Here is a 26,147-nt window from a genome sequence, read left to right as displayed (position 1 = left end):
TTTATTAGTCAATTTATTGGGAGAGTAAATGAATTATATTGGACAATGTTGAGATTCCTTCTTGTAATGATTAAAATAAATTGTTTGAAAAATTGAAGGGAAAATGTTGATTCATCATTAGCATAGTTAGTTAATTAATTGTATCATCGACAGTTAAATTGAGTGAAAACATTGACAGTAATTGAATTGTTGATGGATTTCACAACATTTTCAAGTTAATTGTTACACAACCAAAATTTTCACTCAACACTTAGAAATATAAATGATATTTACCAACAAGAATCAGCAACAACTAAATCAACTTTATAATCAACGATTTTTTCATTAATTATCATTGCAATGATAAAAATAAATTCAAACAATCAAGTTTACTTGTTGCAATTATAAATTATCATGTAATTTGACAATTGAGTTTATTGGTTTTATTTATGCAAAAATCAGGTGAGATTAAGTTAATTTTTTAAAGAAAATGGGATTTAATTGTTTTCCAACAATCAAATGGTAAACACACAATTTAAAACAGAGAAGAATCAAAAAAAAACAATCAAGATCAAAATCAAAAGCACTCATAATGATTAATTATTTAGCGATTGGTGAAAAGGTGAAAATTGTACAAATGAAGAAAAGCTCGAGATCAAACAATCAGAATTGTCAACAATTAACTGATTGTAAAGGTTAATTGTCGTTCATTTGATGGGTTTAAACTTCATCTGGAAAAGCGGGTAAAGTTTCAACGATAAAGTCGATGTGTCTCTGTAAAAAGTAGACCGTTAGTACCGTTGGAAAGATGAGTAGTATCCAAACGGGGAAAACGATATAACGAATATCGGGTTCACCTTTACAAACTCGAACTGTTTCGATTAGGAAGTTAACGGTAAAATAGGCACATAAAATGGCGAAAACAATTTGAAACAATCGTAAGATTGGAATTAACTCTTTCCGTAAACCTTGAAGGAAAAGTATACAAGCAAATAGGCCGAAAATGCAGCCTGAGGCGACATAATCACGGTCTCGGACAATGGCCAGTATCGCGAAAATGGCAAGGATAACACTCTTGTAGATGCAAAGTATGGTCAAGTAGAAACTTTCCTTACTAGTTGTGAGCATATCTCGGCCTTTGCCGTTAATTGCATTTAAAGATGATAAAGTTGTACTGCTTCCGGAAACACCGGCGGGTAGTTGTAGAGTCGGTGGGTTTAGATGATGATGACTATTGATATGTTGTTGTTGTTGTTGAAAGTTATTGTTATTAACTGTGTTTGTTGTTGTCGTTGTGATTGAGGATGAGGATGAGGATGATGTGGTTGTGTTTACTGGGCTTATGGGGAGATCCATGGTTGGATCTAAGGTTGAGGTGGAGGTTGATGTTTGTTTTTCACTCATAATTGTGTGTTGATTGGGTTTTATTACAATTATCAATGGTAGTTGATGTTGATGTTGTTGATCAATTTTGGGTTCTGGTTTTGTTTTGTTTATTTTTGCTCTGGTTGTTTTTCAATGGGGTTTCTGTTGTTGGGAGGATAAGGATGAGGATGGAGATGGAGATGGAGTATGATGAAGATGAGCCGACTTATGGTTTGCGTAAGGATGATTTGCATCTAAGGAATCTTTATCTTTCTTACTTTCTATCTTCTCTGTCTATTTAACTGTCGCTTTCACTTTTCTTTTCCTTCAAATTTCATGTTAACTGTATTTCTAACTTTCTCTGGTTCATTTTGGTTCTAATAAACTTTTTTTTCTTCGTGAAGATGATTCGCTTATCTTAATCTTCCTTTTCTCTTTTTTCTCTTCCTATGTCTCATTTTCTCATCTTCTTCAGCATCTTCATCTTCATCTTCGTCTTCATCTGCATCTTTTTCTTCTTCTCCATAAACCTCCATCTTCTTCCTCAAAGTAACTGTTTTCTTTTCTTTCTCTATCTCCCTCGTCTTCTTCCCTTGCGATTTTCAGATTCTCTGAAGATGATGAAGATGAAGATGAGGATGAGAGAGGAAAAGTATGTTGAGATAATTTTGGTTTCTTCCAAGTTACTCAGTTATTATGAACTTTTCCATGTCTTGTCTTTATTTTTGCTTTTTTCTTCACCTTCTATTATCTAAGTTATGCTTGGATTCATTTTCATCATGAAAAAATACTCATGATGAGAGTCAGGATCATGATGATGACAAGAAAAAGTTCATTTTCATGTTTCACTTTACAATTAAAGGGGAAATTTTCATTTGTTTAATTATCATTTCAATGATTTTGTTCATTAAACTCAATATTCACCATAGATGAAAAAGTGTAACACTTTGCAGTTGAAACAATTGAATCTCTTTGATATGAATATATTTTTGGTTCAACAATTGGAAACAATAAATCCTTTAACTGTTAACAATCACAAACAGTAACAATCAACTGATTGTTTGAATTTCTCAAAGTTTTTCTTGGCAATCATCATTTAGTTGATTATCATTAGAAAAAAAAACTTTATTCTCATCATAATATTGATATGATTTGTTAATCATCTTGTAAAATTTTTTATACAGTCTCTTAATTATCCATTTAATTGTAAAATTTTGATTCTAGTTTGTTTATAATTGATGAATAGTTAATCAGATAATTTTTAAAAAGAAAAGTTTTCACATTAGTTATAAAAGAAGCTAAAAGATGGAGCCACTTTCTCAATACGAATTCAAAAATTTAATTGTTAACAATTAAGTTAACTAATTAGCAATAGTAGTTGGATTGTCAATTTTTAATGTTGACAGAACTGAAATGATCAAATAGATCACATGATTAGATTAATTGTAAAGTCGAGTTGAAACAATTAAAAGATCTGAACAAAATGATAACTAATTTTGATTTTTAATTGTTGACTTTTCATTGAGCAATTTGAAACACTAATCAAATTGTAATTGTTGATTCATTGAGTTATGAAAATTAGTTAACAAACCGAGTAAATATTAAATTAGATTAGGTTGTTAACTTTATGATTAGTCATTAATTGTCTATGTTAAATGTTAACCATCTAAATTGTTGAGTTAAATTGTCACAGGAAATTGTTTAATTCTAGTGAAAATTAAATAAAAGAAATTGAGTTTTATAACAATAATATGATCCGAATGAAATTTGAAGCAATTAAGTTAATTGTTAAATGTTTGTTTTTATTATTTTTATGGTAATTTAATTATTATTAGGAAATAATAATTTTAATTGTGATTTTGTTTTCGTCTCGTTAACATCTCGACAATGATAATTAAACCATTGATGATAATATCGAGTTCAATATTGATTGTTTTTGGAAATGTTGATTGTTGATCTTAATTTCAATCGATAAGTTTGTTAATTAATCAAATTAAATCATTTGGTATAAGATTGGTAATTAAGTAAATAGAAGTTCAAATTTTCAATGAGTATTTGTTGTTATCCATTTGAACAAATTAAATTGTGTTAATCATTTTCCTCCCTTTTGATTAACCTTGCGGAAGTAAATTTATGTAGACAAACATTTCTCTTGATATATAAAAAAAGATGAAGGAAACGGAAATGATGAGTTATCAAAACTGGATGGAGTTAACTGGAAATTGATTAAGTATTGAAAAGCGTTATGAATATGATGAGAAGAAGATGTTGAGAAGACAAAAAAAGATTAAATGAGAGATGATGGCTTGAGATAGAGAGAGAGAGATAGAAAGTTAATTAACGATGGTTAGATTGTCTTTTTTTGGTAATTAAGAAATTAGAAGATGATTGATTCATCTAATTTTGTCCTTTCAATTTCTTTGCGGTCTTTGGGTCAACATCACCGTAGTATTTTTCACTATAATAGGAGAGAAAGTAAAAAACAAAAGATTAGTTAAATGGTTGGATAATCTTCTAGAGGGATTAAGAAGAGTTAATCTCTTACCATCCTTGAACATTTTCAGGTTCGTCACATTGAAGTGTATCGGTGTTGAAAACGGTACCAAAAGAGCAGCCATAAGCACGAGCTACGGCATCGATACAGACATAAAATTTACGACAATCGGTTGGATGAGGATGACGAGTGTAATGTCCAGGTTGGTCACTTTCTCCGCCTTCGGGGCAAACGAAACCATCAGATAAAGCTAAATGAGTGAGAGAGAGCGAATTAATTAATATTAGATTATCAAAGAATAAGCAGAAAAAAAATTCTAATCCAATTAATCGTTTCACCAAATTGATTATCAAACTTTATCAATTTACCGTTATAATCATAATGATGACCAAATGTTATCAATTGTAGGTCAACAAACCTTTGATCACCTTTTAAAAGTTAATCATACTAATCCAATTTAGCCTGTAATTAACCTTATGATACAATTAACTAGATTAATATTCAAGTAATCATGATAATCCATTTATTATTTGCTTTAATCATCATTAACTGATTACCTTATTTGTTATCCAAAAATAAACTTTATATTTTTTATTCATTTGCATGTAGATTAGTTAATTGTTTGAGTAGATAAATATATTTATATATGAATATATAGAAAACAATTTACTTGATTGTAATAATAATGATAGGAATCAATTTAACAAATGATCCCTAACAAATTAAATTTAATCACCAATTAGGGTAACAAATTTATCCATCAACTGTAACCATTAACATGTAAGTCCATTAGTTATGCATTGATAATGAAACAAAATTGAAATAATTTTAAAGTTTGATGATTAAATTAAATGATAGAAACAACAATTAACAACATTAGACATTATGTATTACTATATTTTATATATATGATTACACTTAATTGTTGTGATGATGTAGACAAATTTAAATGATAATCGAAAACAATTGTTAACCTTAATTGTTGCGATTTTGATTTTTTTTTTCTCAAATTCTAATAATCATAAAATCGTAATCATCTTGAGAAAAGTAAATCATTACAATAAGCAAAGTTTTACTATTGAAATGATCAATTGAACTTGACTGATTAATCAATTGATTGACTCTTCCCAAGTCTCATTGATATAATCATGATAATCATCAGTCATGTCTGATCTTAATCACAACAATCAACTGAAAGGTAAATACAAATAAACTAAATAGTAAACGATATTTATAATATTATATAAATAGACTTTCTAATTGTAATCATATTTATTTTGTTACCTTTTTGGTCAGAAAAATTGATTACTAATCTAAATTTAGTGTTAATCTTAACCTCAACTCTAAATTAACTATTAAAACACCAACACTCTTGATCATCAATTAACTTGATCTTTATAAGATGATGATGATGATGATGATGATGATGTGGTTTAGTTGGTTTGTTTTCTGATGATAAAAATGATTTCGCTTTTTTTATATTTCGATTTCTGAAAACTTTAAAAATCTCCGTTCATTTGCCTCAACCAATTAACCGTTATTCAGGTCATAATTTTATTTTGATTGATAGAGTTCATAGTTAATCATCATCATCATGTTAGAAAGTTATAATAATAGTTGGGTGGAGGCGGTGGGAGTGGAAGATGAAGAGGAAAAAAAGTTCGACGAAAAAAAAAATAAACGAAAACTATTCATTCTGTTTACTATTTTTACGAATTCATTGACTAATTTTCAATTCTTATTAGGAAACTTTCACTCTTGTGGTCAGTAGTTGTGGTCATTTACTTACTTGCTTTGTCACATCGAGAAACTAAATCAGCCCAAACACAAACCCGTTGTTCATCATCGTAGGCCAATCCGGGTGGACAGTCGTACCTATTGGCCTCACCGTTCCAGCACGAATAAAATACTTTACAGTTGGTCGAATGAGGGAAAATTCCGTACAATCGTGGACAATTAGGTGTACTTATCGGAGGTTCTGTTAACAATTAAAAGAAGAAAAAAGTTCAGCAACAATTAAATTCCAATGAAAATCAAGTACAATATCAATAATTAACTTTCTTTTGAAACAATTAACCAAATTATAACACCTTATGATAAGTCAATCGACTTGATCAATTTGAAAATTTTACCATTTACATAAAAACAACAATTAGCTAATTATGATTATTTGAATTGAACTATCTGATTAAGATTCTTCTTGATCATCTAACATAACTGTTAATTACCCTAAATATTGTGAATAATTTATATATATAAATGTAAACAAATTAGTCTACAGAATTGATTATCATCATAATGATAATATTTAATTCATCCATTTGGAACTGAGTAAATTCAGTTGGAATTGAAAAATATTTCATCTAATCAACTTAATGAGTATTATTATCATCATGTAACGAATCATAATCCGTTAAAATGATTAACTAAATGCTAATTAAATGGTGAATTGAATGTCAAACAAATTGGTTGTTGAAGGCGTGAAGAAAACCAATTTAATGACAATTAGTAAATCTAATATTCTGATCATGATGATGAATATGAAACAGTTATATTATCATGAAGATGAAGATGATGATGATGATATAAGAAAAAAATTGTTGGATAATATTTATTGTTGTTTTCTGTTGAAGAAGATGCAGTTGGATGAATTGTTGATTGTTATCATTAAATTGTAATCAGAGCATGATTGTTGTTTTTATTGTTATTCAACAATTTACTGATCACTTGTTGATTTGAAAGCGAGATTTTTTGATTTTCCCTTAATTGTGAGAAGTGTGATTAAGAATTAAAAGAAAAAAGTAAAACAATCTTATCAAATCAAAGTAACTAAATCAAATCAACAGTCTGTTTCTTAATTTAAGTTTCAATTGATAAACCATCCATGTTAATCATTTAACAATCAAAACAATTAAACTTTTTGATTCTTCATTCAGTTTGATTACAGTTAATTATCATCATTAAGCATAGTTAGACAATCAAAGTTTGTGTTGATTGTTTTCAACTAATAAACAATTAGCATTTTCCATCTAGATTAGTAAATTGTAGTCTCAGATTAACTATTTAAATTGCTAATTGTTAATTCTCATCGTTAATTTGTTTCTTCCCTGCTTAATTGTTGATGTCTGATGATGATATCTTTGGGTGTGCTAAATTGTTCAACAACAATTAAAACTAAAGTCTATTGATATATATGAAGTAATTGTAACAAGATAAAAAATTATATAAATCTGATTCCTTAATCAACGCCAACGTTTTTTTTTAATTGCTACAAATGAACGAGAAAAAAAGGACAATTAAATGATTCCGTTAATTGTCAATCATTTGATTGCTTGATTGTTAAACAGACAATAATGAAAACATTTTTCATCAACTCATCAAACTGATTATGATTGTAAAGTCAACAACACCTTGGTGAGAAAAACAATTAACTATAACAATCAAAAATTGATGAAACTTTAAGGTTTGGAAACTAAATTAACCCAACAATCAAAAGGTAATAATATATTAGGTCAAAGTTAACGAGAACGATAAATTTTGAAAGGTGTGTCTATGTAACTGTTTATGGTGACATGTTAATGGTTATTGATTTAAAGAGAGAGAGAGAGAGAGAGATAATTGGATTGATTAATTACCCATATCGGTACGATGACCACAGTCCACTGAGAAGGGGTAGGCACAGTTTTCCCTCATGTAATCGGCGTCGTCAAAGACTAGTCCGTTACCGCAGGTCTTGAGGGTCGCGGTCCCGTTTTCACAGGCATAGTATTTATCACAGCTCTTGGAGTGGGCAAAGAAACCCGTCTTCTCGGGGCAGGCAAAGTTTGCCGCTAGAATTGGCCGAGGTGGTGCTGGCACATTGGCTGGTGCTGAGTTGGACTCTCGAGGTGCAGATTGTGGGGCTACTGCAGGTTGGAATGATTGAAAATTACCCGAATTACCTTGTGGTCTATCGACACCACCACCACCTCCCTGTGATCCACCAGGTCCACCAGGGAAGTTAAATTGTGGCCCTTGACGTTGACAAGAAAAACCTTAAAAGACACAACGAAAGACAATTTAGTTAATTAAGTTTCTTTTTGCTATTTTCCAAGTAACCAATTAGTACTCTAATCAAAACCGTGTAGAAATCATCAATTGTCAACAATTAGAAAATCAAATAATTACCTGAGATTGTTAATAAAACAGTTAATGTTAATGTAAACAACATTTTTGAACAATTTAAATTTTGATGATGATTGAAAATAAAATAATCTTTGATGATGGAAATACAAATTATATAATAAGGATGATGATTGGAACCCAAATGACACTACAAGTTAACAAATAACAATAATAATAATAATAACAATTAGTTAATTTACTAATTAGAGAGGAGAAAAAATTTGACAATAATCAACAATTAAGCAGCACAATTTAGTTTTATAATAACAAACTAAACAAAATTGAAGAAGGAAAAAAACTTTATCCAATTGAGAAACAATTGATTTTCAACACACAAAATTTATATTTACCTTAACGTTAGAAATTGATTGTGATTTAAAGTTTCATTGAACGATTTGTTAATTGTTGTTGATGTTTGTAGGTTCAAATCATTTTCTAATATGAATTAAATTGAGAAAATAAACATGTTAATATATTATATTTATTTGGAATTGAGGATGAAAGAGTAACTCGAAATGTCGACAATAAACCGGCAACTCAAGCATTTTATTCGTTCTGATAAACGTGTAAACAACTTTCGTGCTCGAACAGGACCAACCCTCATGACCTAAAACAAGCGAACCTCTTATGAGCCAATCCGACTTATCTTCCATCATCCTCATCCTCATCTTCATCTTCATCTTCTCTCTCTCTCTTTCTCTCTGTCTTTCATTTGGTTTCAACGATTCTATCGTTTAACTGATTAACACTCAGAATCAATTTCGGCTCACCCAATATCATCATCATCATTTTCGTCTCCATCATCATTGTCATCATCATTCTGATCATCATGTTGATCTTCGTGTTGATCATCATGTTGATCATCATGTTGATCTTCGTGTTGATCATCAGCCTCTTTTACTTTGGGTTGATTCACTTTGAACTGAATCGAATTGTAATTTTTTTCCACCTCCTTCTCATCCCTTAATCTCCCTTTTATTTTTCATCAATTCTCATCATTATCTTCATTTTATCTTCTTCATCTTCTTTATCGTCTCACTTTTTTATTCTCTCTCTCACATTTTTCCGTGTTAACATGATCGCTTTTAATGGTTAGTCCTTTTTGTATTCTTTGTGTGTTTCTGTATATGTGTTATCATCAATATCTAATCAGACTCATCATTGTTGATGGAAAACATTATTATTAGATTAGATTTGATTCTAATTGAATCAAGATTAACTTAAACCATTCACAATTATTATTATTTTTACTCCATTTTTTTTTGTTTCTTTTACTTTGATCTTCAATTGATCTGATTTTATATCATCAACTTTTCTGATTGTTGATTACACTTGAAAATCAATCATTTCAGACTAATTTATTAATAACTTTCATACTGTTAATTTGATTGTTTAATCACAATAAAAATATTCAAATTGTAGTAAAAATGGAAACGGTTTTGCATTTTGTATAAAAACCTCTTCGTCCGTACGAAATTAATATTAATTAATAGTTTAATTAACTATTAGATTGATTAAAAGTTAATCATCGTTAGATTATAATCTCAAACTAACCTTACGATTGATTGAATTTCATTTCAATTCTTGTTTAGTAATTTAAGTTAATTTCTGTTTTTTTTTACCTTAAAAAGAACAAAAAAAAATACAAACAATTAACTAATCAGATTGTAAAAGTAATTAAAAGAAATTGAGACAAAATCAAATTATCTTAATTATCTTTGTTTTAGAAATTTACCAATAATCTTTTTCTTATTTCAATTTAGTTTTACAAAGAAGACAATGAAGAGAGGAGACAGAAAGAGAGAGAAAGAGACAAGAAGGGAGGAAGATAATCGGTAATGCGGAAAAGGAAATGATGGCGAGAGAGAGAGAGAGAGAGTATAAAAAATAAGACAGATTGAGGAATAACAATAATGATTAAGAGGTAGTTGTTCACATATATCATGAGTTAATCTCCTAAAAGGGATAATCGAGGATTCGAAATGTTAATCAGGAAAAACAATGATTCGGGCGTTGATCATGTAAAATCAGCGTAATAATAAAAAACAGAATAAACAAAAAGAAAAAGAGTTTCCTGAGATTTTACAAGAAAACGAAACAAGCACGTAAGAGAGAAAGGGATTAATCATTGTGAGAGATAGAGAGAGAAATACAAAGGGATTAACAGTTAATCTTTGGTAAATGGATGAGAAGTTCAAGTTGATTCTCAATCTCATCTAAATGAAATTGATTCTTTTTCCAATAACTCTACATGGATTTTTCTGCTTTTTTCATCCTCGAAATCATCTTTTGCTATTTAAATCATCAATCTAGTTAATCAGTTGATTGTGTTTAAGTGGATAATTGAAATTGGGAGAGAGTTGAGGCAAAAAAAAAAGGATGAGCGAAAACAATTTAAAAACAATTAAGATTAAATTTACATTATAAATCAAGAGTATGAAGAGAAAAACAAAAAGTTTTGGATTAAAAGGATTTTGTCTGTTGACACATTTGGCAACATTCACATGCATTGGTCAAAGTTAATTCCTAATCATCTAGTTGATAATTAACTTATCGAAGTTGATTGTTACTATAATTGTCTTCCATTGATCATTAGAAAGTGATTAGTAAATTGTATATCTTTTTCCTCTTTCATTGTTGGAATCCCTTTTTTTGTGTTAATCTTCAAGTTTGTTGTGTGTAATCCTTATGGTAATTGGAGGAATTAATCATAAATTAAAATGATCACAATTAGAAGAGGGGAAAAGGATGACAGTGAGAGAGAAAGAGGAAGATATGGAAAGTATTAATTTTCAATTAGTATTAATAGTATTGTAAACAATTGGTGGTCTAAATTTTTGTAGTAATTAGATGAAAGAAAAGGAAACATCATTTCCTAATTCATCTTCTTATATCAAGTCTAACAAATTATTTATATTAATGGATTTTTATACAATGAGCAATGCTTGTGAATTATCAAGTGAACAGAGAGAGAGGGAGAGGGAGAGAGAGAGAGAGGTGGGCTGGGTGAGAAATAGATGGGTACAGGGTGGATGAGAGGAGAAGATTCAATATTGATATAGATTACAAGATGACGAGGGTTTAAGAGGAGGTCCGATGACGGTTTTGGTAAGAAAAAGTTGGAAGGTCTTAGGACTACAATTGAAATTTATGAAGGGAATGAAATTACAATTATTATAAATAAAAATAAACTTAAATATGACTAGTATTTGCGAATCGCTTGTTAATTGTTTTAGTTTGTTTTGTGTGTGTGTATGTGTTTCTCCTTCTTGTGTTTGTCTTAATTGTTGTTGTGAATAATCAAAGCTGACGATTTGTTGTAATTGTAGGCGAAAGAAAAAAGTTAATCAATAAAATCCATCCATTCAATTTTACTTTTTCAAAGTTGATGTTGATGTTGTTGTTACGCAACTATCATATATACTTGAAATTAGTTAATTGTGATGATGACGATGATGATGGTTAATCATTTCCATGGGTGGTGTCCACCTTGATACAATTAAGATGAAAAAGGAAGATAAAAAATAAACAACAGGAAGTTGTTCAATTGGTGGGTGATTGTTTCTTGTGTTAACCTTGTTTCTAGTTGATGACTTTGTAATTAACCATAAAAATATACATCAGGGATTAAAAGTTGTACATGATTACCATTTATTTTATTAATCCCTTTTGCTGCCTTCCGGGTGTCAGTTTGATATAATCGAGAGACGGGATTACACACATTCATACACATACACACCTAGTTACGATTTTCAATTGTCCATCCAACTGGATAAGTTAATCAGATAACGATACTTGGTGTTGTAATAATTATCATTTTTTGTGATTGGTTTCAACTTTTTCATAAAAATCGGCGAGAACAGCAAAAGGTTATCAACTTTAATAGTTATTAAGTTTTGTGTGTGTGTGTATGTTTGAAGTATTTTTCGTTTTCATGAGATAAATGGGTTTTAATCATCGTCTTTAATTGTTGTTGTTGTCATCATGTTCACGGGTCCACTGAACTGATGTGTACTTTTCTTTGCTGGTTTTTAGATGACAATTTAGCTCCTTCTTGATTTATAGTAACTGGTTCATAAAGAAGACGTTTCTGCTTCTGATCAGGTTAACAGATATTCATGGTTTCTTAATTCATGAATATTTCATGTTTAATCCAATCTCTTGAATTTTCCGTTTCATTTTCCGAACACACTTCAAGTGAAGGAAAACAAATATGACGAAAAGTACTTCATGCTTAATGGTGTTTTCATACATTCATATTCATATGTATGCAACTGTTGTTGTTGTTGTTGTTGTACCTTCTACTGTTGATTATGATGATCAAGTAAAATTAAGAATCCTTTTAATATCCAGAAACGTTGATTTGAATATTTTCCCTCTTACTTTGTGCTACCATTCATAGTGTTTTATCAGCTATTTAGAGATATTTATCCTTTAATACTCCTCTCATTGGGCATTAGAAGGACATTGGAAATAAAAATTGGTGACCTTGGTGATTTCTTCATCTTTAAGGAAATGGCTGTTCCGGAATCGGTTATCTGTACATAATTTCCAGCTGATTAAACTTTAACGGTGTAAATTAATTATCTTTAGCAGCCAATCTCAATTGAATCAAGTGTTGGCCATAAAAGGAAAATGCTTTATTCATGTTGAAATCATTTTCATCTCGATTTTTTCCTTTTCAGAGTAACCATGCTCTCTATTTTTCTCCTGCCAGTTAACAGGTAAATTCACAGAAATTCAATACGTAGTCACGGTGGAAGATGGAATGAGGCACTTTTGTTTTTTTTGCATGTTATCATAGAAGCAGAAGAGGATTAAGTCAAGATGATAGGTGAATAAAAGGAAAAAGTCTCCCACAGTGTAAAATAAGTCTCTCGATTGATTGAAGAAAATGAACAACAGCTTAATGTATTAGAGTCCATATCATTATCTTTTTCTTGTTGTCATCATTTATCTCGCATGGACGTCCCGGAGGAGGAAGGGAGAAAGATCCAGGGTGGTGTATACAAGAAGAAGATGTAAAGTATTTCATTGACAATATCAGCATTTTTTTTCTCGCTTCCTATGGAGAGATGCTTATGAAGTAGAAATGCCCAAGATAAGACACCAGAAGAACAGAAAGATGAAAGATGATGAATATTAAATAGAAACCAGTATAAATATTCAAAGTAATGAAAGAGAGAGAGAGAGAGAGAGCACAACCACCCACAAGTGAGAAACAATGGCGAGTAATAAAAGTTTCAGCAGAATCTTTGATAAAAAAGATGAAGCTTGAAACCATTGAAAAAAAAAATGATGTATCTCCTGGCGATGATGGTTTGTGATGATGCTTTTGCTTTTTGGTTGAATTTTGTTGTTGCTTCAATTGAATAAAGATGAGATGTTCCGTTGAAAATAATAATTATATCAACAATCTTGGTGATAATATTAATAGAAAAAAAAGTGGAAACTTTTTCCTATTAGTTTTCTTTTTCTTTGTCAATAAAAGGTCATCCTCTCTTGATCCATATTTTTATCATTATTTCCTAATTTTTGCCTCTGGTGTTGGTGGATCTTGTGTCAATTTCATTCCAATGAAAATTGATTCCAGAATCATTTTCATATTCTCACAGACACAACATTGTTGTATTATGTTCAAGTTGAAGAGAGTTGGAGAGAAGGAGAAGAGAGAGAGAGAGAGAGAGAAAGGTGATAAATTAAATTAAAAAATCGCCAATGCTGGACTTGATAAATTTCCTCGGTGGTTAAAGCTTGGTTTTCACTTCTTCAGCAACACCTCCCCACTTTAATTTGTATGTACCCGTCCTCCATTTTATCTCTGGATCCCAAAGAGCTTTAAGAAATACAATGGATGCGGTGAACTCACGAAAACACCAAGCGATCACAAATTCTGTTTTAGCGAAAGGTAATGAACCATTCTGTTGAAAGTGAGAGAGTTAAAAACAATTAGTAAAATCATTAGGAAAAGTTTTCAATTAAACTCTATTCATTATCATTTAAATGAAAAATTAGAGGTCAATTGATGACAAAGGACTTTGATTTATTGAATCTAAATGGTTGAATATCATGTTGGAAAAAAAAGATATTGAATTATCTGTATCGATCAAGGTTGTTAATGAAAAAGAGTAAATCATTTTTAAAATGTTGCGTTTCCAATCAATTTTCAATTATAATTAAATAAAAGCAAAGGGAAAAGGAAAAGGAAAATTTTTTCTCATTAGTAGTTTAAATTGCAAATAATTAATTTAAATTAACTAAAACGATGAAAGCTATAAATTATTATATCGAGAGAAAAATTGTCACTCGAATAGTAGTAAATAGAAATGATCTTTGTATCATTAGGATTGATTATTATTAAACCTTAAGTGAATATGTATGTCATTGTCAACCTAACATGATAATGATTTTTACCAATCAAACTACAATTGTAGTAAATGATTTATTGGATTGTTAAGTATCAGTAATATAAGAGAAAAGTGTTATCAAAACACAATTAAAAAGCCAAACAACTCACTTGAATTATACATAATAGTGCGTAGTCAAGAAGAAACCACAGAAGAGCATGGAACAGGTAGACCACGAATGGATCAAATTGGAAGAGAAAATTTAAAGACCAGGAAGCTAAAATTCCCAGGAATACACATTCGGATATTGGCTCTAAAATGATGGTACTAGGAACCATGGCGAACCTGAGCTTAGCCCATCTAGAGAAAAAAAAGATGAAAGAAGAAAAAACAATTAGCAATTACGAAATCTTGAAAATAGATAATTTGATTTTTTGGAATTGATGGAAAGAAACAATTACCTTGCTATTCTATTTTGAAAAGATTCAACTGCTAATGGAGCCGAATTTTGCCAGGCTGGTTGTGAGCTTATTCTTACTTTCCAACCTCTGATTGAGAAAAGAATAACAAATAATTTGATTAGAATCAATAATCGATTATATCTGAATAAAAACAATTGATTAGATATTAATGTAAATAGATTACCTATCGGTAAGTGATTTGGCAAAGAAAAAATCTTCAGCAAGGTAACGGGCAAACGCCTCGAGGCCACCAACCTCATCGAGTAAATGTTTCCTCATTAGTGCTGACATTCCTGTACAACAATTAACTCCCACAAGATCCGTTGCTAAATAAATTCTAGCATGAGCTGTACCAAAGTAAACCTAAGATTGTAAAAAAAAACAAAATAAAGTAAATAGAAACATTATAAACACATAAACAAGAAGATGAGAAAACACAAATTAATCTCATGATTTCGATAGAAAATTTTGTAACGATCAAATAGGAAAAAAGTAATCAATGATGATTAAAACAGAGTATAACCATGAAGGAAAATAACAATAAAATGATTAAAAACAAACTATAACAACAGAAAAAACTTTCAACATACAGAGTAAATGATAATTGTTTATCTGATTAACCAGAACAGAAAAGAGGTTTATAAATATATAACAGAGAGAGTTGTATTGATTTACTGACGTCAATGTTAATTTAAGAGAAACAAAAATAAACGGAATAACGGAAGCTACAAAGTCCAAGGATAATTATCTGGGTGAAGGCCTAATAACGCACACGGACAAATAGCCAAGCTAATAAATGGAATGGACCAGTTAATCAATCGACCAACCTTTTCTAGAGTGGCCGCGAAACCTTTTCTATCACAAGTAAATGGCATTTGATGAACTAGGGCTACATCATCTCTCATGGAAGTGACCATATCAAGTAAAGTATCTTCTTTCACTGTAAAGAGAAAAGAGAAAAACGAAAAAGTTAAGATTAGTAAATAAGAGTAGACAACAATTTATCTATGGGTGATTTATCAGCTTTTTAAGAAATTGATTATGGATTATAAAGAGTAAAGGATGAAAACAAGATGAAGATTAAAGGAGTCTATGGATTAATAGGGAAGAAAAAGGAAGAGGAGTTGAAGAAATTAACAGGATCAGTAGTTGTTACTAATACTTCATCTTCCTACATTTCTTTTGCTCTCTCTCATCTTCATTTAGATTAATAGTTGAGGAGAAAACAAATTCTGGCATAGAATCTGAATGTTATTCTGATAAATTTTCAAACTTGAAACAATTTTCTGAATAACTTTTGTTTGCCAAGTTTAACAGACAAACACCAAGGATTCAATAGGCCAGTAATTTATATACACAGGAAAATAAGGTTGAACAAACGATGACTTGTTTCTGGTAATTAGTTGATGATCGTCGTAAAGATAAAGAGGTGGAAATTTACTCAATGAAAGTTAATCTAATTAGATTAAAATTGATTGTTTCAAATTTGTTCTCTCCACTTGATGATTATTTGATAAAACATTTGATAATCATATTTAATGACCATCAATATGAAGTCACCATCATAATCATAAAAAGAACTTGAAATTATTTGGAAAAAAAAGCAATTATAATAATAGCAGAATAATAATCCATAATCTCCATAGTTGTTTGATGTTCGAGTGAGCAGATTAAATGATAATTAAAACGTACTTCTTATTCCACTATCGGAAATGAGTATTAAATCATATTTAGCTGCATCATATCCTGGTTTCATGTTGTTAATTTTAGGATTAATGCCCACTTTGTTGCCGCCAATAAATATTTTAGCATCTACATTGGGATATTTTTCAATTAATCGTTTAACAAACATAATTGAAGCATCCTTGTCATCGTGTATGCAAAAAAGTAATTCAAACTAGAAGTGTAAAGAGAAAAAAATGAAAAGTTAATCGAGATTAAATTAAGAATGAACTTGGACGATCCAACGCTCTTTTACCTGTGGATAGTTGAGAAGGAAAAAACTCTCCAAATTAATGAATAGATTTGAGTCAATACCCACTAAAGGTTTAATTATGGATACACCAGGTAGAGGAGTCTCCGTAGGTAGAATTGTTTTCCTATGAAGTTTCATTTTCCTGTGGAGAAAGAAAAAACAAAAGAGGAAAAATAAAAAAAAGAAGAATTAGAATTAATGTTCAATTTTCTTTAAAATGTAAATATTGAGAAAATGATAACTTCTCATATTATGTATTTTTCTACAACTGATTCTATGGAATTGGGTTAACTTAATTAAAAGATATCATCAACTAAACTGATATTATTATTTTACTTCTACTGTTACTACTGGTACAACCTAGTTCCATCATCCATTAACAACTTGATCGATACTATCAACTATCAATACGAATGAAAAAAGGGAGAGAGAGAAAAAAGAGAGAAAGAGAAAAGTAATGATAATAAAAAACAAAAGCTCAATTGTCAAACTAATATTACCAGTGAAAATTACATGGTCAAGAGTATACAAGGTCTTGAGAAATGATTGTACAGAAATCAATCGGTGGAATTAAACATTGGATGGAAATGAAACCAGGAGAGAAAGAGAGAAAAGGGTTGAATAAGAAGAAAAACATGAGATGAAAAGAAAGAAAGAGAGAGAGAAAAGATGAATAAGATGAATAAACAAGCAGACAGACAGGTAGTTCCAATGCACAGGATGAAAGTCTGAAGTAATATGAAGACTTGAAGGACCGGTTACTCAAGATGAATTAGTGTTTAGAGGTTACGGGTGAAAGTGAAAGTTGAAAGCAACATGAAACATGATAATCAGTTATTGGCACCGAAAAGTAAAAAAAAAAGTAGGAGAAAAATGTGAAGAGCTAATGAGACACTTATGATACATATGATAGGGTAGAGAAGAAAATAATTCACACACTCAACCCAAACTATATATTAATACTTTGATGACATTGGAGAAGATTATTGATGAACAAGATTAATCCTTTTTCTGATGGATTTTTGTTTCCTTTTACACAAAAGGGTTAACATGAAGATATACACATGAATTAGGTGTTACACCAAGCAATTCTTACCCATTGAAAATGGCCATAAAATGTACCAGCCAGATAAATAACCAACCGGAGAAGAAAAAAATTGCAAATCCATATAAAGTATATATAAGAAGACCCATTATTTGGTGTCTATCCTTTGATTATCTATTATCACAGACGACACAATTGCCGTTTTAACTTGGGAATGGTGACTTATTTTTTGATCAACTAATAAGTGAATGATGATGATGGTGATGACACAATTAAATCAAATATACAATTTCTATGACTACTATTTATTGATGGTAATTGTTGTTGGTGGAAATAGTAAAAAGAAAAAGAGATTGAGTTGAAACTGTTCTCTCAGCTCTTGTTTTGTTGTTTCCTTGATCTGGTGGATGAAAAAAGAGAAAGTCCCAAACAAGTGTAAATTGTAGAGTAAAACATGCAACACAAATTACAATTTATGGGTAAATTATTAAACTAAATAAAGAATATCTCCTTTTTTCTCCTTTTCTCTTAGAAGAATGAAAAAAATTCAATTCTCATAGAGAAAAGAAACACAAGAGGACAGAAAGAAATCATCATTCAAATGGAGAATGAAAAGAAGCAAAAGAAAAACCAACACCAAGGTAAGAGAGAGAAAGAGCAACGCCTTTCTCTTTCTCTTTTTCTCTCAGAGATGAAAAAAAGAAAGAGAAATTAGAGACAATCTTCAATCTTCTTTCGCTCTCTTTCTATAAACATATTCAATTTGTAGACACAAGAGGAGGAAAGAGAAGAAGAAAACCAAAAGAGAGAAAGAGAGATGAGAAAGTAAGAAAAAAAAACACCAAGAGTTAAATTGAATCCAAAGAGAGATGAAGATGAAAAGTAACAAGAAAATCAACTAATTAACAGAAATAAGAACAAGAAAAAAAAAGGTTATCACTTATTGCAATTAGATGAAATATTGTCACCATGTTATCGGTTTGTTCATGGAAATGAATTGAATCAGAAAATTAAAAACAAATCGAGAGAAAAAATGAGATGATTAAAACGATGAGATAATTAAGAAAGTTGAATTTGTTTTCTTTTCTATTCTCTTTGGAATAGAAAATGAAAAATGAAATGTCGACAGTAAAATAGAAAGAGAAAAAGAAAAGAAAAGAAAGACTGATGACTAATCACCGGTTCTCTTATCATTTCAATTTCCATTTTTTAACCGAATTTTAATTGTCGCCATTTAAATTATTCTTAACTTTGTTCTTATTCATTTTTTATCTCCTTTATTTTCGTGATTCAGGTCACCATGCGATTTATTTCCTTCTAATCAATTTACCTTCTCACCTTTAAATTATCGTCCAACTGGTTAATCACAATTAAGAAACAAAAATCAACTTTGACATTTTCTCCTTCTACTGGTCAACCTTTTAGGCCTAATTTTTGTCTATATTGGTTTGGGTAAGTGATTTTCTAATTACAACCATTTAAGTGACTATTTTTATAATTAGTTTCATTTAATTGACTATTTTTGATCATTTCTAAATTGTGCTTGTGTCTTTTTTGATTGTCATTAGATTAGAATCATAATGATAATTTTGAAAAAAATGTAGCTCATTTTCAAAGGTTAAACCAACCATATTATTCATAATCAGTTTTTTTCCATTATATTGACACAATATAGAGTTTTGAGATGATTAATATAAAGAGACAATTAACAATTAACTTGGTCAATTGTTTTAATTGTCTGATTAAATTGAATTGTTTAATTGTACATTCTTTTCCATCTGATAGCTTTAAAGGTCTCAATTGTGTTGAGAGAAATCTGAAAGGGTCTTCATTTCAATTGGTTATAATCAAAGAAAATCATTTAATTACTGACAATTAGTCAATATATTACTCATTTAACTTAATCTGATTCTCTTTTCCATCAATTGTAGCTAATTGCATATGATAATGATTATAATCATACGTTAATAGTTACAGTCGAAATTGTAACAAATTCTTTGATTTTTATTTCATTTTTATTCTCTTTATTTTCAGATTTATCTTATTTCTTCGCTATCTATTCATTGAAATTCTCATGGATTCATTTTTATGGTTTCAATTCATTTCTTTTTGGTTCCCCTGATAATCAATGTGTTCATTATTCACTTTAATCATGCAATTCTAAGCTGAACAAACTCATGGTATCATCGTGCTTAAAGCTTAAACAATCTAAATATGAACACCAAGAAGAAGTTAAAAAAAGGATCAGTCTTGTCTGTCTCTAACTCGAGAATGTAAATATTATCATGTAACAAGATTCTGATTATCAGAATTACTTTATAACGAGAATTAACTCAAATGACCTTGTCAAGGAACCAAAGATATTTAATGGACTATAATGATGATAAAAAATGATGATGGAAAGTATAAGATTTAATCAACCAACCCACCGAGTAACTTATATTTTTTGTTTCAAGGTAAATTTGTTTCTACACACACACATACTCACCAATCCTTAAGTGTAAACCTGATTCTTAGAATGATCAAATCAACCAATTAGATTAACTGTCGTCCTTCCTATTGATTCAATGTTTTAATTGTTTCAAGAATTAATCATTTCACAATCAAGCAATTTGCAATCATACATTATAACATTGTTGTTGATGATAGCGATGAATATGTGTAAACATTGATTCTTAGGAGATGATTGGCTTTTTTTTTCATTAACCGTATTGATGATTTGCTTTGTTATCAATTTTTTCTTTATGCTGATTAACTGATTTAGATTCCAATAATATTTTCAATTGCCAATGACTGATAATTTTATGGGTAAACTTGGAAAAATGGATTAACCTTTGATTGTGAGTATTAAAGTGTCAAGATCATTTATCTGTTATGATCTAAAATGAGGAGATTAACGAAATATTATTGTTCATTTTTGATAATTAACCAGTTCTTTTCTTTTTAACTAGATTAGTAATATTATTTCGAGAACAATAGTAATTGTTCAGCTGATTGTTTCATGTTTTATTTCACCAATGTAATTATAATCCTTATCTTGTTGTATTTCAACAGGTTCTTTAAGCCAACACCTTAAACATGATCATCAGATGTTTCAATTGGAGTTAATTGTCGAGTTTAATAACATTATCTGAAATGGATCAATTACCTTTAAATAATCAATTGGGTATTAATCAATTAACATTTTTTTCTGTCAATAAATCGTTGACTGATTTTGGAATACAACTTTTTCCTCTCTCACTCATAGATTTGATTAGTGTTTCATCTGTTAATTTAATTATTCTTTAAATCTTTGAGCACCACCAATAGAAAAATTTTATTAGAAGTTATTTTTCTCTTTAGGTTCGAAGATTTTGTTTCACAATTCCATTAATTGTTGTTGATTTTGTTACTCCATTTATCCTAAACGATCATTTCCAATTCTCTTGCGTATTCCAATGTTTTACAGGCTAATTGTTCACATGAAATCTCATTATTGAAAGAAGGTTTTGTTAATTTCTTTGGTCGTAACATTGAACCATTCTCTTTGAAGAGAAAAACTTTATTGTAACAACCTTCCATCAGCCATTGTTCCGAACTAACTGGATGTTTGATATAAATATTATTCTGAATTTCATGAGCTGGAAGAAGTTCCAATTCCTAAAAACACAAAAAGAACAATAAGAAAAAGATAAAAATTTCTCTCTTTCGACAACGATACAATTGCCGTTCCAACTTGGGAATGGTGACTTATTTATCGATCAACTAATATGTAAATGGTGATGACACAATTAAATCAAATATACAATTTCTATGATTACTATTTATTGATGGTAATTGTTGTTGGTGGAAATATTAAAAAGATATTTTCATTCAATATTCACTTTAATCATGCAATTCTAAGCTTAACAAACTCATAATATCATCATGCTCAAGGCTTAAGCAGTCCGAATATGAACACAATAGACATTCACCGCTAAAAAGATCAGTTTTATCTGTTCTTAATTCGAGAACGTAAATATTATAATGGAAAAATTTTCGAAAAATGCTCTACATTAGTTACTAAATTAGCTCATAGATGGCGCTTCGATTCTGGTTGTTTTGTTTTCATTTTTATTTTTCTTTTCCATGAGTTTTTGGGTTAATTTAATTTTCTGTTTGTTGATTAATCTAATTGTTGAGTTTTCTTAGATTTGTTGTTCATCATGAGTATAGTTTATCATACGGCACTTATCGGAGGTGCTCTTTGCATAGGCTATTTCGCTGTAATGAGCGTTAAAGGTGTTTATCCAAAGGAGCTTCCAATGGTAAGTTTTACTTATTTTGATTTCGAAAATTATTATTTCTCTCTCTCTCTACATATATGAGTTAATTGTTCTTATGTAATTTGTTTTTTTATAAGGAGGATAAAATTAAACAAGAGGCTAACCGTAAAAATATCGTCGAATTAGCCAAACGTGAAGGAATAACCCTGAAGTCACAATACTTTAAAAATCCACCATCAACTTGAACCAATCGACTCAAAATTATCTCTTGTATCACCAATGTAATAATTTTTTCCTCTATTGTAAATTTAATGTCAAAACTGTTTGTCATTAATTTAGTTGTATCATATGAGAGATTGTTTATGTAAATAACTGATAACAATAACTAGAAGAGTTTTCAATCTCTTCCAACTATAAATAACCCAAAAAAAGACTCAAAAGTGAATCAGAAATTAACCAACATCGTGCTGAGAAAAATTGTAACATTCGTTTATCCAACTGGTGAAAGGTGGAGCAAAGGCCAAGTTTGTTAGGATACAACAATTAATTGAATAGAATTGTAAATATAAAGGTAAATCATCCAAGAGAGAAAGACCAAGAAAGACGAAAGAAATGGCTAATGAAGCCACTTGATGGCTCTACGAGTCGATGATCACCTGAAGACTTGAAAGATGAAAATGATTGACGATGTGTCCTCATCTTTTTATTTGGTGTCCATTAGATGATTAGTGTTCTCATTCAATTAATCTCATTCTTATCACTTTAAATCAATTGACGAATAATTAATTTAACAAGATCTACCAACGGAAGAGTAAAAAAATCTTTAAATTGTGTAGCTAATCATCATCACCATGGGTGTTAAAGTGGATAAAGTATTGCGAAAAAAGCTTGACCGGAATTTAATTTGTTTATCTTTGGTCGCTTTTACTGGATTATTTATATCACTTTACGCTTTATTCATCGAAATCAAACATTCTAACAATCATAATTACAAACCATTCTGTGATTTAGGCCAAAGTATCAGTTGTACCGCTGCATTTATCTCCAAGTAAGTCATTTTCTATTCCATGTTTTCTTTTTTTTCTATACTATCAAGAACTGTTATTCTATTTCATGATATATTTTCTATTCTTTTTTATTATTCTCATTCTTTTCTAATTAGTTATTTCTTGTTTTCGTTTTTTCTTGATGATTATTGTAAAATTATCATTTCAATCAGTACTAATAACTAATTCTTCTTTAATTGTTATTAAAAACTCAACAGGTATGGTAAAGGTCTTGGTTTACTTCCAGAAGATTCGGTTTTTAATCTACCTAATCCAGTTTATGGTATATTCACTTATACAACACTAGTTATGGTGGCAAATTTTAGTGGAACAGATCGTTTCCTGGTTAATCTTCTTCTAATCATTTCAATTATAATTAACCTCGTTTCCATATATTTGGCTTACATACTTTACTTTATTCTCAAAAATCTATGTGTTGTTTGTGTGGCCACTTACATAGTTAATTTTCTTCTTCTGCTCTTCAGTGTCCAGAGAAAAAGATTGATCCGTAAATTGGCCGCTCCAAAGAAAGAATAACAGTATTAACAGAATTGGACGATTTGCCGATTAATTGTGTAAATCATTGTGTTCCAATCATTACAAACCCATCCCGGAGATTAATCATTTCGAATGAATCTCATTTAAAGTCATCTCTATTCTCATGACCAAATGATATCCAACTCAACTCATCATCGTTTCCTCTCTCTATCTGATCTTATAATTTATTTGATTATTTATCGTTTATTTTTTTTCTTAAAAAATATGTAAATATGTCAATGGAATAGTCAAGTTAATTATCTGAAAATCGAGGCCTTCAAATGATCAACCAAGTGAAGAAAATCAACTAATTTCTTCTTCATGGTCTCTTACCTTTCGATAATCAATCAACTCGTTTTATTAATCATTTCTCTTCCTCAAGGGATTTTCCTCAGCGAAATTTAATCATCATTACAGAAATTTGATTGCCAATCGAATTATTATTATGATGAATGTTCTAAAACAATGATAATCATGAAAATCAAACTATTATAAAAACCAACGATTAAAATGGTTCATTCAATCAATTTTGCAGTCATTTTTTTTGCTATTCTGATCAGAAATCGAATTCAAATGAAAAATTTCCCTTTTGTAATCATTTGAATCAATTTTTCAACTTTAGAATCAAATTAATTAACTTTAACGTGGTGTTGAGAAAAATTTAGAAGTGTCTTCATTCAGATTGCTTATAATCAAAGATTTAATCAACTAACCCACCGAGTTAACTTGTATTTTTTGTTTCAAGGTAAATTTCTAATTAATTTTTATCGGCTCAATTTTCGTGATTCAGGTCACCATGCGAGTTTGGAATAAAACTTTTTCCTCTCTTTTAGATTTGATTAGTGTTTCCATTTTTCAATTTAATTTTTTTTTCTTTGAATGTTTAAACACCACCAATAGAAAATGTTAGAAGATATTTTTTTTCTTTAGGTTCGAAGATTTTGTTTCACAATTCCATTAATTGTTGTTGATTTTGTTACTCCATTTATCTTTCTTAAACGATCATTTCCAATTCTCTTGCGTATTCCAATGTTTTACAGGCTAATTGTTCACATGGAATCTCATTATTGAAAGAAGGTTTAATTTCTTTGGTTGTAGTATTAAACATAAGTAAATTTCCTTCTATTCTCCAATTTCGTTTGGCTGAAAATTTTTTCAATTCCGAGATGTTGTTGATGAAAAGAATACGATCCGTTTCTCCGATACTGATTGAATCATATGCTTTCTCCAAACAATTGGCGATCTCTTCCGAACAGTATTCAATAGAATGTCCACAAAAAAGCCATAACTTTCGGCAGGTACATTCTCTTTGGAGAGAAAAACTTTATTGTAACAACCTTCCATCAGCCATTGTTCCAAACTAACTGGATGTTTGATATAAATATTATTTTGAATTTCATGAGCTGGAAGAAGTTCCAATTCCTATAAACACAAAAAGAACAATAAGAAAAAGATAAAATTTAGAATATAAAACATAAAATTAGTAAGCAATTAACAAAATTCAATCACATTAAACTTACGGTGTGAAATTCAGCAACTCGATTTTGAGAAAGTAAACACAATAGATTCAATCCAAGAAGTTGATATTTGTAAGCAGATTCAGGAAGTTCATCACTGCAAGAAAAGCACAGAAATTAAACAAAAGAGTAATTAAAATTTGGTATGTTAGAGGTGAGAGAAAATCCCTCATATGGTAAAGAGACTCACCTGAAGTCGAAATAGTAACATTTCAATTGTGACAGATATCGTTCAAATGAAGGGATATCTCTACAAGCGACACTAATTTGTGCCCCCATTTCTAGACAATCACGGGAAATAATTAAATCTTGTTTATTAACTTCATTATTAGTTGGTAGAAATGATATTTGAGTCAACAGAATTTTAATCTGATCCAATAGTTGCAAACAATGGTTCAACTTTGGAGGTTTTCGGTTAAACTCAGCCACCAATTCCCGATAGACACTCAATGCTTGATTACTAGAGGCCATAATTAATTCCAAAATGATGAGACAATTAAAAATAAACAAAAGAAAAAGATCACAATTAGTTAATTAATAATTTCTAATGAAAAACAAATTAACAAAAAGCGAAAATCACTCTGGTGATAATTTTTCTCTTCTAACCAACAGATGGAGTTACTGTTCGAGGGAATGTTAACTAATTACGAATAGAACATTAATCATCGAGCTGAACAATTAATCTAATCAACAATTAGAAGATATTTTTAAATAATCAATAGAAGAAACAAATTCTAATTGTTGATTATTGCGTTAAATTCAACAGTAAGACGATTTAGATAAGAAAAGAGATGCACCTTGGTGATTGATTAATATGAGAATCTATTGATTGGTGATTGTCTAAATTGTCGGAATCACAATTAAAGTGGCGATTATTAAGTTGCTGTTGATTGTATCTAGTGTGCTGATTAATTAACGATGATAGATAGTTGTAAATCTTTCGAGGAGCTACAATATTAACCAAAACAATAGA

The 26,147-nt window shown here is 29.8% G+C and overlaps 4 protein-coding genes and 1 long non-coding RNA gene across 5 annotated transcripts; 2 read left to right on the top strand and 3 right to left on the bottom strand.

Moving 5' to 3' along the window:
* Positions 1-3,125: 3,125 nt before the first annotated feature.
* On the bottom strand, positions 3,126-8,542 carry LOC128395165 (protein obstructor-E-like). Its single transcript, XM_053355571.1, has 6 exons — positions 8,353-8,542; positions 8,006-8,150; positions 7,474-7,872; positions 5,628-5,816; positions 3,890-4,088; positions 3,126-3,802 (listed from the first exon to the last, which is right to left on the bottom strand). The coding sequence occupies exons 2-6, from the start codon at positions 8,046-8,048 to the stop codon at positions 3,742-3,744; spliced, it is 891 nt and encodes a 296-aa protein (XP_053211546.1). The 5' UTR covers positions 8,049-8,150; positions 8,353-8,542; the 3' UTR covers positions 3,126-3,741.
* Positions 8,543-11,242: 2,700 nt separating this feature from the next.
* LOC128395101 (ceramide glucosyltransferase-like) lies at positions 11,243-18,646 on the bottom strand. The gene is made up of 8 exons (XM_053355505.1): positions 17,882-18,646; positions 16,789-16,927; positions 16,503-16,707; positions 15,638-15,750; positions 14,995-15,173; positions 14,811-14,897; positions 14,520-14,709; positions 11,243-13,923 (listed from the first exon to the last, which is right to left on the bottom strand). Exons 1-8 carry the CDS (start codon positions 17,977-17,979, stop codon positions 13,750-13,752), a joined length of 1,185 nt encoding a protein of 394 aa, XP_053211480.1. The 5' UTR covers positions 17,980-18,646; the 3' UTR covers positions 11,243-13,749.
* A 183-nt stretch (positions 18,647-18,829) lies between these two features.
* On the top strand, positions 18,830-21,312 carry LOC128395238 (uncharacterized). The gene is made up of 4 exons (XR_008326551.1): positions 18,830-19,282; positions 19,865-20,286; positions 20,595-20,670; positions 20,885-21,312. It is a non-coding gene; the product is annotated as an uncharacterized LOC128395238 (long non-coding RNA).
* A 596-nt stretch (positions 21,313-21,908) lies between these two features.
* Positions 21,909-24,184, top strand: LOC128395220 (vitamin K epoxide reductase complex subunit 1-like). Its single transcript, XM_053355623.1, has 3 exons — positions 21,909-22,116; positions 22,212-23,122; positions 23,339-24,184. Exons 2-3 carry the CDS (start codon positions 22,926-22,928, stop codon positions 23,655-23,657), a joined length of 516 nt encoding a protein of 171 aa, XP_053211598.1. The 5' UTR covers positions 21,909-22,116; positions 22,212-22,925; the 3' UTR covers positions 23,658-24,184.
* A 149-nt stretch (positions 24,185-24,333) lies between these two features.
* Positions 24,334-25,768, bottom strand: LOC128395186 (26S proteasome non-ATPase regulatory subunit 8-like). The gene is given in 4 exon segments (XM_053355594.1): positions 24,334-24,908; positions 24,911-25,079; positions 25,178-25,271; positions 25,365-25,768. Coding segments are annotated over 4 exon segments (801 nt in total). The 5' UTR covers positions 25,646-25,768; the 3' UTR covers positions 24,334-24,651.
* Between the last annotated feature and the right edge of the window lie 379 nt (positions 25,769-26,147).

The sequence above is a fragment of the Panonychus citri genome, unplaced genomic scaffold (assembly GCF_014898815.1).
Source record: "Panonychus citri isolate SS breed McGregor unplaced genomic scaffold, ASM1489881v1 Contig00023, whole genome shotgun sequence".
NCBI lineage: Eukaryota > Metazoa > Arthropoda > Arachnida > Trombidiformes > Tetranychidae > Panonychus > Panonychus citri.
The sequence above is the reverse complement of the archived record's forward strand: the minus strand, read 5'-3'. Positions and strand labels throughout refer to the sequence as shown.